The sequence below is a fragment of the Sciurus carolinensis genome, chromosome 11 (genome assembly GCF_902686445.1).
Source record: "Sciurus carolinensis chromosome 11, mSciCar1.2, whole genome shotgun sequence".
Classification (NCBI taxonomy): Eukaryota; Metazoa; Chordata; class Mammalia; order Rodentia; family Sciuridae; genus Sciurus; species Sciurus carolinensis.
The window spans coordinates 128,664,688-128,680,440 of NC_062223.1; the positions used below are offsets into that span (position 1 = coordinate 128,664,688).

The window sequence follows — 15,753 nt, forward strand, 5'->3', positions numbered from 1 at the left end:
ATTCAGAATTAATTAAATTTTCCAGAGTGTGAACTCATCCTTCATTCACTGCCCGGGTGCTAAGTGTATAACTGAACTTCAGTTGTAGGATCCCAAGGGACTTCTTTTCCTCTACCAGAAATATTTCTCAGCCAGAGAAAAAATTCTGGGCAAATACTACCAAAATGTTATTCAACCAATCTGAATTTGTTATTTTTTAAAACATTCTTACTAGTTATCTGCATAAATGCAGTATATTGAAGAGATTCAAAACTTAAACATAAACACTAAATTAATTGTACTAACTCTATTAGAATTAAATAAATAAACAAACTGGAAAACACTGACATATTTTGTTTCAAATGACTTTTTACTAGTTCCAATGTAAATTTCATCTTCAGATATTTGCCTTTAATTAGCAAAATGATATTGTATCATTGTTATGAAGTTAAGTGTCAGACAATTCTAAGTATTTAAAAAAATCTTCATCATAACCTTATTAAGTTGATTCTATTATTATCCCATCTTATTGATGAAGAAACCAAGTCAGAGAGGGTAAGCAATCTGCCAAGGCAACATAATTGGTAACTGGCAGAGTTGGAATACCCAGGGAGTATTCATGATACCCAGTTAAAATCTTATGCTGTTAATTGAATTTACTCTTTCCTTCCTCTCTGATCATAGTTTTGAATATAAAATTATTCATAAATGGTAGGCCATAATAAGGAAAATAATGAATTAGTGTGATTTTAAAAGACCACAGAGAATTCTAGTATGTGGCAGGTACAAAACATGCTTATTTTTCACCAATGGACTAGCTTTGGATTTACTGTTTTTGTTGAGTAGGAAATGAAGGTCTAGAAATTTATTCACAGTAGAGACGGCAAACCCACTGTTTTTCACTTTCAAGCTAAAAATACCACTACCTCCCAACCTGTGCTTTGGCCAACACTAAACACAGACAAGGGAGGGCAAGGGAAAAAGAAGAGAAAGGACAGGGAGATGGAGAAGAAAAATGTATATAATGTAGAAAAGCCATTTTGGGAATGCTTAGTAAAATGCATAAGCTCCTCATATTATCTAAGGTGTAAACATGGATAAGAACAACTAAATTCCACAATAATTCACCTAGGTGTGGGAGAATTGCATAATTAATTAACAATAATTCTCACCTAAAATTTGAAAGATTGTTCTCTATATCATATAAAAATACACACTAAGAAACTTAGTGCATGCAAAAATTGATGGATTTGCAGTAAGGTCTATATTCTCATTAAAGTGTATGTGACAACATCAATTTCTTGGTTTTGAAAATGTACTATATAGTTATGTAAGATGTAAAATCATGGGGAAGGAGAAGGATGATTACTGTACTATTTCTGCAACTTCTTCTTAGACTAATTATTTCAAAAGAAAAAGTTAAAAATACATTGGACTGAAAAAGCATTGTGCTGTGTCATCTCGTGACTGCTTATGGCAGAGAGGAGTCATTTGTCATTTTTCTCTCAGATTTAATAAAATGTTTGTGGGCTACCTACCTGTGAAGGACTAGAAAGTATCTCTGTTGGGTAGGAGGAGCAGAAGAATTCACTGGAAAGGCAATGGCTATATTCCAGTCATTCTATTATAAAATTATAAAAATTACTTGAAGAATTCAAAGCCTTTGCACTATGTCTGCAAATTCTTCTAGTTTCATAGTCAAATATATACAGAATCAGATCACTTCTCATGGATTTCCTGGATCCCATACTGGCCTAAGCCACTGTCACCTTTTGTCTGGCTTATTCCAAGAGCCACTGCCAGTCTCTCTTCTTACATCTTCATCCCTGCCTGTTCTTAGCACTGAAAATGATCCTTTTAAGGTAAATCAAGTTGAGCAACAACTCTGTTCAACATCTTCACTGCCTTCCCATATAATTTCAAATAAAAGCCAAAACCCCTGTGGAAGTGTCCAGGCCCCGGAAAGGATCTGGTCCCTCTCCCCTTGTAACTGCGTAATGTTTCTCTCTAGCCAACCTGGCTTTTCTGCTGATCCCATAACAAGTTGGAAAGCTCAGTATCTTAATATTTATGGTTCCCTCTCTGGAAAGTCATTCCCCCAGGTATATGTGTCTCTTCCTGCATCATCTTCTTCAGGTCTTTGCTCAAAAGTAACCTTCTAATGAGCCCTGCACTGACCACAACACTCTCCTGAAATGATAACCCCACATGACCCACAGTCCAGCACTTCCCAGTCTGTACACCTTTCTTGGCTTTATTTTTCTGCATAGTACTTGGCAATTATACCATCTATTTCACGTATGTATTTACCTCTTCACACTGCAATACAAACACTATAATAGCGGAAATTCTGTCTGTTGTACTCACTATTTTAGCCATCACACTTAGTATGCATTTAATAAATTCCTGATCAGGGGATAGGGATGTAGCTCAAGAGGAGAGCACTTGCCTAGTATAATGAGGCCCTGGGTTTAATAGATAGCACTGAAAAAATTAAATTAAATTAAACATGGATAATTTGATTAATAAATGCATGAACACTGAAAATGACCAAAGATGGAAAAATTTCTTTACTTGGAGCCAGGAAAAGACTGATTTGTGGCCTGCTACTAGAACTGATTAAAAGGTAAATGAGGGATTAGGAAGCATTTTTTATAACTATAATGGAAATTACATGTTTTAATTACTTACCAATCAGAATTGTTTGGGCGTATCCATCATTCATAAATTGTGTAAATTTGTATGAAATGGAATATATGCCCACAAGCAAAAGAACGTTGGTGCAGATAAAAGACACACAGGAAGTAAAATATCAAACTCAAAATGAAATAACTTTTTGCCATATGTTATTTATAAATAAGTGATATAAACAATGGCTACTGTAGGCTAAACCATAGTTAGGACCAATATCATTGACACTTCCTGGGAGTTTATAAGAAATGCAGAACTTCAGGCCCCATCCTAGATCTACTGAAACATGATCTATAGTTTAACAAGATCTCTCAGGTGAATTGCGTGCATACTCAAGTGTGTGAAGTAGTGGCCCTCAGCAGCCTTCACTAAGGGCATGGTCAGTCATTTCAAGGATAAGAAAGAACCTGAGCAAGAAAACTTGGAAGTCCAAAGCATTCTGAGAGGACAGAAAGGAAACACATTACTAAAGCTGAATATAGGCAAGAAATGGAAGAAAACACCATGAACATAAATTAGTTCCAGTGTTTGTGGAACACTTTCAATTCTAGAGCAGAGATTTTTAAGTAATTCTGGAACAGGGAAATCACTGAAGTTTTCTGAAGGGTTATATAAATAGTATTCTAAAATCCTGAATAAATAAATATTAGAATAGATTGATTCAACAGGCATTAATTGTCAGTTCACTGCATGTATCTCCTATGGAGAATGAGACATATTTGCCACTTGTGAGGAGAGAACACAATTTAGTGAACAAGTAAAATAACTTCTATTGGATTTGATAAGGGATAGAGAGAGATGAGTCTGAGAAGCTTTTCCGGAAGAAGAGGATCATGGCCTGAATTCTGAAATATACAGGGGAATTCAAGCTTCAGAATTGGAAGAAGTGGGCATAGTGGTACAATCCTGTAATCCCAGCTACTCCAGAGGCTGAGGCAGGAAGACTGAAAGTTTGAGACTAGCCTGGGCAACTTAGCAAGATCCTGTCTTAAAATATAACATAAAGGGGTTGGGGATGTAGCTCAGTAGTAGAATGCTTGCCTAGCATGCATGAGGCCCTGGGTTCAATCCCTAGTACAAGAAAACAAAACAAAACAAAAAGGCAGGGAGAGGGTACTTCAGACTGCAGACACAGCAAGAGCAAAGGGAAAGCTTTGAAACCAAGTGACATGTTTTCAGGAAACAAGTAGATTCTAGCTGAGTATGTAGGGAGAATGATTATAACTGGAAATGTAAGGGAAGGATGGCTAGAAGTGCTACATTTTTTGGAGTATGCTTTGTACCTAGTGAGGAAAGAGGGAAAGATTTTTTTTTTTAAATTAAAGAGACATTAAAAAGGATGATCAATGAAGATTAAATTTGCAAATTAAGTGGGTTCATTAAGCAATTTCTCCTTAATTTAACCCATTATGTGCACTAATTTCTATTCTATTCATATATCCCTTGAAGAAATTCAAATATATATTTTATTTGCTCCTATTGTAATACAAGAAAAATAAATTAAATAATTGTTTTGACAGATAAAAAATAAACTTTATTCTATATTATATATAAAGTTTATATGTCAAGAATTCTGGGTTTTGAGTTCACTACACCTGGGTTATTTATATTAAGTGCTTGGTGGTTCAGTGCCTGGCATTCTACTATTCCTATGACCTAGGGTACTGATTCCAATATCTGATTTTTACAGTATTAGCCTCCAGAATACAAGTGAGCATATGTGCAATGGGAAGAATATTCAGTATAACAATCCGTGTAGAATAAGTAAAACCTTGGACCTCTTTCACTGGATATATAAATGTGTGCATTGCACACTGAAGTGACATGCAAAGAACATGAGTAGAAAGAAGCAAAGAACTGGAAAAAAGAAACGACTAGAAGTATAAAAATAATGAAAAAAATCATAATTAGAAAAATTGCAAATAAAATAACAAAGAAAGAAAGGTATTGGAAACTAATTTCTTAAAAGAACACTATGAAGAAATTTTTTCCCCCTTAAAGGAACATTACAGTGCTAGGATGTAGCTCAGGGATACAGTGCTTAATTAGCATATGCAAGGCCCTAGATTTTATCCCGAGCGCCACAAACAAATAAACAAAATATATATTAAAAAGGATTTTTTCTTGTTGTGGTACTGTGGATAGAACCCAGGGGCACTTTACCACTGAGCTACATCCAAGTCCTTATTTTTTATTTTGAGACAGAGTTTCACTAAATTGCCAAGGTTGGTCTGGAACTTTACATACTCCTGCCTCAACTTCCCAAATTGCTGGGATCATAGGCATGTGTGCCACTTCACCCAGCTCTACTGCATTATCTTTCAAAAGTTTTATTGTTCACCTTTCAGATGCAGATGTGTAATTCTCCTGGAAAGGATTTTTGTGTTTGGGGTTAGAGTCAGACTTCTATTTTATTTATACTCAGTTGTCCACTGACCCAGTACACCCTTTATGGAAATGATGCTGCCTGGCATTGCCACCTTGGCCATAAATCAGTTGTCTATATTGTCCTTTGTATAAAGGATTGGTCCTTGACATTGTTCTGTTTCACTGATAGATGTCCATCATTGCATTTATATCAGTGTCTTAGTGAAGTTTTTACAATAAGTCTTGATATATATTACAATAAAGTTTCTAACCTTTTGTTCTTGGGCATTCTTGGCTCTGCATTTCCATATATATTTAAAATCAGTTTACAATCAGTGGTCAACTTCCGCAAAAATCTCAATGCAATGCTCAGGGCATTTATTGATAACTCTGCCCCATTGGGCTCTGAACCCCAATTTCCCTTTCCCTAGCACTGTGACTTCCTCTCCTCCACCAGCAGATACTACTTGGGGGATAATGTACCCAAATGTTGGGGTCATCCCACCCCCAGGATTCTTTCTTCTACTTCACCTTAGCTCAATTGTTTGTTGTTTATTAACTTTCCAGTGCTTCAAAGAGATATTTTTCTATTTCTATTCAACATTTCTACCTGTTCTCAGAGAAAAGATTTATCTAAATCCTTAGTCTTTCATTTCCAGACGTTCCTGTTTCATGTACAACTAATTAGAACAAATAAAAAAAAACTTGAAAAAAAAAAAAGTAAGCTTTAGTTTTCTCCTTTCCTCTCCATTCACATTTCCCTACTACTCTCGTGTCTTAGATAATGTGGAAATGTATAGAATGCCAGCATAGAAATTATTTTAAAAGAACAAATGCTGATCCTAGCAATGAAAATTATGAGAACTGAGGAATTCATTGCATGGACTTAAGAGAGGATTATACACAGCAGAGAGAATACTGAACTTGAAGAAAGGTCAACAGAAAGTATATAAATTGAGAAGAAAAGAGAGGAAGAAAATAGTGGGAAAAAAGTAGAACAAAGTCCAAGACCTGTGAGACAATATTAAAGAATTTAATTGATATGTAATGGAGAAGAAAATGACAACTGGACAAAAAGAAATATTTGAAGAGATCATGGCTGAGGACATTCAAAACCTGAAGAAAGATATCAATAAACAGGTCCTCAGTAAACTCCAAGCAATATAAACACAAAGAAAAACATGTGTTATCCCTTCCCCCTTCACCTTCCTCAACTTCACACTCTTCTACCACAACCTCAACCTCACATTCTCCTCCCATGCCTTATGGTGACTGAAGAAAATGCCAATTTCTTATGGATGGGCTGCTACCTTTCTTCTGCTTTTCTTTCCTCTTCTCTTTCTCTCACCTTTATTCTTAAGGGTACTTGCTATCATGGTCAGGACCTGGTGACTCAAATTTTATTTTCATTTACACAAATAAATGAACATATTGAGAACATAAAGAACAGCTTTAAAAAGGAAATTTTTTTCCTATTACCCTTGTTGTGTAATAGTATGGGGAACTTTAAGTTTTCAGTCTCAAACTATAGCTGCATCTTCTACATTTGGCATCTAACAGTGACAGATGGCAATGTTAAAAATAAATAGGACATTCAAGTTGTTTATACTGTAGGCAAAGACAGTTTTAAAGTGTGAAACAAGCCCAAGGCTGATTGAATTTACATCATCCTTTTCAAAATGTATTAAGAACACACACTTCCCTATGCCAACTCGGCAATACTGTTCACAAAAAATAAAACATTAGCTTTTGAAGGAGTGCTTGTTTTTTATAATAATTGCTAAGTTAGAAGTAATGAAGACTTGTGGATCTATAAATTTAAGCCTATTTTCTAATACTATCAATAACTGATTAAGTTTCCCAGTGTTAAAGCTTCTGGAGGTTATTATTATTAGAAGTGTCAATTCCCCATTTAAAATAAGAAAAAGTATTTGATTGATACAGTAAATTTTAATGACAATATTAAACTAAGTTTTAAAAACTCAGTTTACGGGACATCTCTGAGTAAAAGATGTCAAAGATGATATGTAATACCTAATAAACCTACACCAAGGGAAGAGGGTTTAAAACAATGCCCAAGAAATCACAAAAAATTTGATGTCAAATTTTAGTAACATCAAAATAGTGACCATAAAAACCCAGGATGATTTCAGTAAGTAGATTGCCTTTGAAAAAAATCCAACGCTATTCATAAAACAACACTAGAAGGTAACTTCCTCAATCTGAAAAATGAGTATCTATGAAACCCCACACTAACACCTTACTCAATGGTGAGGGACTAGATAGATACTTTCCTCTAAGATAAGGCATACGCCAAGAGTGTTAGCACCTGAGGTTTCTGCTCAACATTGTACTACAGGTTCTCACCAAAGAAACCAGGGAAGAAAAATAAATAAATCCAAAGCATACAGAATGAAATGAAAGAAATAAAAAGATCTCTATTCATAGATGACATGATTCTGTATATAGAAAATCCCAAGGAAGCCACTAAATAACTCTCTAGAACTAATAAATAGCTCAGCAAGATTTCAGGATATAAGGTTAATATACAAAACTTCATTTCTATGCACTTGCAAAGAACAATGAGTAAATAAAATTAAAAGCAATTCCATTTACAATAACATCAAAAAGAACATTTAAAAATAAATTTAACAAAAGATATGCAAAAACCTATACTCTGAAAACTATAAAACACTGAAAGATACTAAAGAATATCTAAAGAAACAGAAAAACAGTCTACATTCAAGGATTAGAAGACAATATTAAAATGATAAAATTTCACAAACTGATCTACAGATTTAATAAAATTCCTATCAGAATCCCAGGTGTCTTTGCAGAACTTGATAAACCGATTCTAAAATTCATATAGAACTGCAAGAGACCCAGAAGAAAAAAAATCAACCCTTAAAAAGAAGAACTGATTAGAACTTACATTTCTTGATTGCAAAACTTACTGCAAAGCCACAGCAATCAATATAGAGTAGTTCTTGGCATAAGAAAAGACATGCAGATCAATGGAACAGAACTTAAAGTCCAGAAATAAAGTCATGTATTTGAGGTCAACTGATTTTCTACAAGGATGGCAAGAAAATTCAATGGGTAATGAACAATCTTTACAACAAGCAGTGTTGGAACAATCAGATATCCACATGATGTTGAATCCCTGCCTCACACTATATATGACAATTAACTCCAAAAAATGGATCACAGACTTAACATTGAAAATGTAAAACCATAAACCTCTCAAAGAAACTATAAAAGTTAATCTTCATGACGACACTGAGTTATTCAAAAACTTTTTAAAAAATATATCGAAATTATAAGCAACAAAATAAAAATTAAACTGGACTTTATCAAAATTATAACTTTTATGCTTCCATGGATACCATCAAGAAAGTAAAAGATAACACAAAAAATGGGAGAAAAAATGTGTAAATGACTATTAACTGATAACTGACTTGTACCTAGACATACAAAAAACACTAACAACTCAATAATGAAAACACAAATAACCCAAGGGATCTGAACAGGTGTTTCTCCAAAAACGAGATACTAATGGCCAATAAGTACTTATAAAGATTCTCAACATTATTAGTCAATAGGAAAATACAAATCAAAACCATCATGAGATACTACTTTACATCTGCAAAGATGGCAAAAGTTAAAAAAGAAAAATCCAAATAATAGCATGTGCTAGCAGCTGTGAGCAGGCACATGCCTATAATTTCAGCCACTAGGGAGGCTAAGGCAGGAAAGATTGTAAATTTAAGGTCCCACCTGGGCAACTCAGTGAGACCCTATCTCAAATTAAAAAATAAAAAGGGATGGGGATATAGCTCAGTGGCAGAACAATCAGTAGTACCACCAGGGAGAAAGAGGGGGTTGAGAGGGCAAGGGATATGGAACAACTAAAACTCTCATATGTTCATGGTGGAACTCTAAAATGGTGTAAAAGTGCAATTGAAGGTTAAACACAACCCAGCAATTCCACTCCTACTAGGACATGTACCCAAAAGGGACCAAAATATATATCAATGCAAAAACTCTCATACATGAGTATTTGTAGCAGACAAAAATGAAACAAACACAAACGAATGGAGAAATAATCTATGGTATATTCATTCAGCCATTTAAAAGAAGGAATGAAGTTCTGATATATGCTATAGCATGAATGAACCCTGAAAACATAATGCTAAGTTGTCTTTTGAGTCAGACACGAAAGACCATATATTATATATTCCACCTTTTTAAAAAAACCCAGAATGAGGAAAGTTATATAGAGAGAAAGTAAAATAGTGGTTGCTTGGGTTGTGGGGGAAAAGAGGAATGAGGAAGAAGTTTTCATTAATTGATACAGGATTTCTTCTTGGAGTAATGAAGATGTTCTAAAATTAATTATGGTAACAGTTGTACAATTATGTGAATGTATACTAAAAACCACTGAATTGCATGGTATATGAATGGTATTTCCACAAAACTGTTATTTTTAAGTGGCTAATACCATATTTTTAAAAAAGAAATTTACACTCATCACAATTACTAACAAATGATTACTAAGCAAGCGTGCATAAACAGCCTTTTTAATAAATATACGAAAGCAGGATAAAATTGTCTTGAAAACAAATGAGAATCCTGGGTCAAGTAGAAGTGCAAAGAAACACTATTCTGAGGTATTTTCTTATTTATAATTCTTACTAGCAATAAAGTTAATCTGCCTATAAATTGCTATGAGAAAAATTAGAACAATGACTCCATAAACCTCAATGAAAAAATAAGCGTTGAAAGGGGTTATTACCCCTCACTTTTATTTAAACACTCTACAAAGAGTGACAGATTTATGATTTGGGACAAATGAGAAAACACAAAATAAGGAAAGAATAAACTCCACCCCCCCGCAATTCTTACATATAGAGCATTATGAAACTCTGATAAAACTCTAAGCAGTTCAAATAAATTCTGAGGCCCCGAAATTTTCTCCTTTCATCGAGAGGGAGGGAGGGAAAGGACAGAAGAAATGTAATGCAACTAGGAAAAATAAACTTGACTTTTTCTTTGGTCTAAAATCTTTGAATCTATTTTTACTTTCTTTTTAAAAACTTAGATTGGATCAAACACTTCCAGACAAGACACTCTGTAGAATCTTGCCCAGATTAAATCACCCAACACACTGAAAAATCCCAATTTTCTTGTTGTTTTTGTTATTCCCTGAAACACTGCTTATTTGTAAAATATTCCACATATTTATATAGCATTATAAATTATAAATAATAAAAAAATGCTTCTTAAAATAGTGTTGATGTTCATAGGCACTGATAAAATATATACATCCTTCAACTGTTAATTTCCAATCGATCACACTATGCCCATGATGATCCTGTTAGATCTTTAAATCTATTTTTTAAATTAATTTATTCATTAATAAGCTGCATGCCTTATATATAACTATAAAAGCAAGTAATAACAAAGCTTAGCGGAATATACCATTCTTTAAAATTGTCTAAACATTGGAATGCATGTAAACACCATTATGAAATGATCAAACAGAAATTAGACCGTGTTTAAAATTAAAACCATGCAAAATTCAGAATATATATTATATTAATTAATGTGAAGAACAGCAAAACAAGTCATGTACTTGACTAGAAGGGAACATCTGTATCTGTGAGCAGAAGGTCATACCAAGTTAATGAAAATGTGTACTCACCTGGTTTTGGCACTGAATTGGTCACCGATGGGGGAACTTTCTGGTTAATTAACTCAACACAATGTCCAGGGAAGAGTCCCACCTAAAGAAAAGCAACAAAGAAAGGATTCCAAACTAGCAAACAGACCAGTATGTGAACACTGCCAACTCAATTCCAGTAATAGACTCCACAGTCCCTCCCAAATGATTCTATTATTCCAAGACTCTGAATAGCAGATGATGCAAATTATACAAACAAATAATAAAACAATCTGTTGCTATGAGTATACAGAGTTAAGCAGGGTTTTCTGTCCAAATATCTAAGTCTGGCTTTTTAGTGTTAGCTTTTAATTCCCCAAACTTCTACACCAATTTAAATGCTACACAGGCAGCAGGTAAAAATTTTTTACTGTTTGATAATTCACTTTGCCGAAATCTCAAATCTAGTTGTGCTGACACTTCTGTTGCCAACTTATTGGGTTTATTATCTTCTTTATAAGTTTTTTAAAATTTAACACTAAACTAATTTTTGGTGGATTTTCTTTCACTTTCATACATTTTTTTAAAAATGGATTTCTGAAACACTCATTTAAAATCATGGTATTCACTCCTGATGAAGAGTCAGAAGTGCATGGATAAGAGAGAAGAATATGGCCAATTTCAGAAGCAGCCACATACTCTGGCTTCCAAGAACACACCACGTTAACCTTATGACAGAATTGCCTACTGGCTTTTGTCAGGATCCTAATAAGTTGTACTAAGAAAATTGTGAGTTTCAGATCATCCAGAGATATTGTGCAGCTAATAGAATAAATACAGAGATAAACAGTTTGGGAAAAAATAAAAAGAAAATCTTTACCAATATTTATAGATGTTTCCTTAGATAGGGACATAAATGGGCTGCCATGCAGCAGATGTTAAAGCTGAAACATGAAAACTACATCACGTTGTATCTCCCTCTGTTGACAGACTCTGGGAAGAATGAAACAGTATTCCAAGAGTGTGACTCATCATGAAGTTCTGAGCTGTATAATTTCCATCTGTGTGGGATTATTTTCACTCACTCATTTGCAGAATTTTTATTTCAATTTCTGGATCAATATTCTATGGTACTTCTTAAAAATTATGAAAACATAACCAGTTATCATGAGCTGAAAAGGGGTTATTAACAGATTAACAATTTTACTTGAAATATTTGTATCTGGCATTCTTAAAGTCCCTATATGTACTGTCTTCTAAAATGATGCTTTCAGTATTTGCTTTATTGTTAAAATTCTGTTAACACTTTCTATTCAAACTTACATTCAATAAACATATGTAAAACTTCCAAGATTGGCTGGAACCAGGTAAGAAAATAAAAAATCCTTCTCATTTTCTCTTGCATGAGGTCCATGAGAGGACATGTGGTGTACTGGTTAACAGCGTAATCTCAGGGTAAAGGGCCTCTGAGTTCAATTCTAAATCTACCACTTAGTAGGCTGGGTGTGTAACTCTGCCTCTCTGTAATTGTTTCTCCATGTACACATGATAATGATAACACTTATCAGGTTTTATCAGGTTTTATAATTAAGTGATTAGCATAAGTAAAATGCATGTAGTAAGCACTCATCAAATGAGCTACTCCAAGACCTAGAGGGCTCTAGCTGCTCCATCAAATGGGTGTGACACATAATACACAGGTGAGTGACACATAACGTGTGTGTCCTTAGGTTTCCTCACTCTCAAATATCATTCTTTCCATAAAATTCTAATTTATTTTAATTTATACAAAACTGAAATGTTCCATAGACAAAGGTGAGGTTCAAACTTGCCTCCCCCATGTTTTTTAGACTCTGCGATCTGGAGGAAACTGTTTCATGTTCTAATTTGTTACATCAGGAGTAACATTTACCTACACCTCAAAAGTTTATGTGAAAACACACAGACCAGTTTCCAAATTCAAATATCTTTCAGCAAATAAAAACTAGTTTTCCATCAGTCCCTCACAAAAACTCAACAAAGCTTAATGAACTTCTTCAAGGAATTGTATCATATATATTAGTTACATTTTCGCCTTTTAAATTTGTCTCATTGCATTATGTTTAAGTATATGGGAAAGATGCTATTGTATACTTCATGGAGTTCCACTGTAGGCACATCCAGTGCCTAACCCCAATCCCTGCTCTCATCTCCCTTTCTTATAAAGTATAAAATTAATAAATATTAAAACAAATATCCAGTTTCCCAAACTCTTTGCATTCAGATGAATTTGAGACACATAGGCACAACTCTAGACTCCTATCTTGCCTCTTTTTGTTTGCTATAAGTGCAGGTGTCATGACTGGATCTGCAGCAGTCTTCATTTGATCATAATGAAAGGTCAAAACAATCTCTACGACTTTTGCTTATCATCATTAAGCTGCTGACAACAGTAGCAATAACTACATTTTCTCTTTCATTTTTCTATTTCTTGAAACCAAAAGCACTGATAACAGTCAAGGAGTTATTTTATTTAAAACAGTCAGTTTTGGAAAACTTGTGAAAGGCAAACAGATTCCCTTTTCTTACAAAATTTCCATCATAAAAAATAAAACTGTGTTCTGTTGAAGATATCATATAGAAGAATGCAGCTAACCCTAAAATGCAGTTAATGAATACTTATACTTTTATGCTGAGTATTTAACCTAATATTTTGCCAAATATAAACACTCCTGATAAACTCAAAAGTATCCAGTGGTAAAAGTGACTGAAACTCTGGCAATATGATCTAGTAACTATGTCAGCCTATTTCATATCTTATTCTTCCTGCAGCAGTGCTGGAAAGGGAAAGGAGAATGTGGTACATAATCAGGAGTCAAACTGAGATTCAACTCTAGGAAAAGGAAGCCAGAGAGAGAAAAGGCTACCACCTGGGGCCCATGATGGTAGAGAAGTACATAACAAAAACACAATAACAGATAAAAAAGAAGAATGTAGTGATAAAGAAGAATGTAGTGATAAGACTACATTCTTACATAAGAGAGGGGCTTGTAAGAAGGAACTAGGGCTTTCATTTAAGTTTTTCCTCAAGTCTTTGAGATAAAATGAAAAGAAGCTAGAGAGATTATTATAGCCCTGTAGTGTGGGGGCAATGTTTAACAACTGGCTCTCCCTAGAGGAAAAGGTCTTGATTTATAGGGTTTGCAGTGCTCATGGTGCAAATACACCTACCAGAGCTGGTTTCAAAGTACCAACAGGACACAACTGAGCACAGAATTGAGAAGAGATGCAGAACAACACTCTGTTATATATTATTTGTACCATGTATATCCATTAGATGTAATGAACCTCAAGAGCACAGATAACAGCAAAATACTGTAAAATAATTACCAAAAATATTTAATTTTAATACAATTCATTGAAAATATTCACACTTTCATTCTTAATAATAACTGGGTTTAACAGTTGTCCTACAAAATTCACAAATATTTTAAAATGGGTTCCTGCTCATCATTAATCTATCTATTGCTATCCATTTTGGTCCTGTGCCTATGCAACACTGAGAGCTCCTAGGACTAGTCAGGCAAGTCTACATACAGCTTACCCTCTGACTCAAGGAAAATAAAGAGTGACAAGGGGAACAGACTGAGTACCTTGAGGATACTCAAGGGGAGAAAAAAAAAAAAAAAACAATCAGGTTTGGCTTTAACAATGTGTCCTGAAGAATATTTTGGTGCAACTTAGAGGGATTGTTAGATAGGAAACTATTGGAATAAAATTTAAGCCCAGAGCTTTGATGACAGTGGGAAGGGAAAGAAATCCTTTGCTCAACAACAGTGCCTAATTCTAACTATAGTCCCTCTGATTCGACCAAACAAAACCTAAAAATGAATTTCAAGATAAAAAAATGTACTTATCACTGACTTTTAAAAATATTCCTACTCTAATTTTTTATTTCATTTATGACTAGTGAAATTTTAGGCCATTAACAGAGCAAAATATTTATATGAAGCTTAGTTAAGTACTGTTCTTATTCCCAGAGACATACCACAGATTTTTCAGCAATTGGAATTATTTGACCTCTGAAAGTTATAACTCCCAGGTCTCTAGAGTTTATATTCCATAACAACTTAAGTTAAAATTCAGACAACCATCCCCTTCATTCCTGTATTTATTTTCCCCCAGGTTACTATCCCCCTTCCCATCTTTTTTGTTGATATTGCTGTCGTTGTTGTTGTTGTTGTTGTTGTTATCCAGTATGAATCCTGTGGTAGACCATATGAGCTTTTAAATCAATACCCTTAGTCTCCCTGCAATATCAATCTTCTGCCAAAGCAATCCAACCAACTCCCCAAATTAAGCCAATATACTTCCATATGTTTCTAGAGAAAAATCACATTGCTGAGAAAAAACTAATGCAAGTTCAGTCTATTCTCTAGAAATGTCAACTACTTTTTCCCTCTTCCCAAACATTCTCAGAGAATTGATCTTTTGATGTTGCAGTTAAGAAATCTTTGCCGGGTTGGGGATACAGCTCAGTTGGTAAAGTGCTTGCCTTGCAAGCATAAGGCCCTGGGTTCAATCCCCAGCACTACAAAAAAATTAAAAATAAAAAAAAAATCTTTGCCATGAAATCCAAAGCCATGAAAGCTTTGTTTTACTCTTTGTACTTTACCCAGAGGCATATGATACATTTTGAGTTAATTTTTAAAAATAAATTTTATTTTGGAGGCGAACACAGACCATCTTTCTTCACTGAATTGATTTTAGACTTTTGTTGAAAATCAGTTGTCTATGTATGTATGAATGGATCTGTTTCTAGACTCTATTTTGTTTCATTAATCTACTTATCTCTATTTCCACTGATCCTACATTTTACTTATGCTGTAGCTTATGTAAATCTTCAATTACTGCAAGCTCTCCAACCTTGCTCTTCAAATGTGTTTTGGCTCCTTTATTCTAGGTCCTTTGCATTTCCATATGAATTATTTAATCTGCTTGTCAATGTTTACACAAGAGTCTGCTAGGATTCTGACTGGGATCAATTTGAGAAGAAATGACATCTTATCAATATA

At 34.2% G+C, this 15,753-nt stretch overlaps 1 protein-coding gene across 3 annotated transcripts in view; it reads right to left on the reverse strand.

The window, feature by feature from the left end:
* Positions 1–15,753, reverse strand: part of Arhgap32 (Rho GTPase activating protein 32) — a 274,334-nt gene that overhangs the window by 43,715 nt on the left and 214,866 nt on the right. For all 3 annotated transcript variants that reach the window (XM_047516852.1, XM_047516851.1, XM_047516850.1), the window contains one exon: positions 10,742–10,823. In XM_047516852.1, coding sequence (XP_047372808.1) covers positions 10,742–10,823 — 82 coding nt within the window. The remainder of the gene's footprint in view (positions 1–10,741; positions 10,824–15,753) is intronic.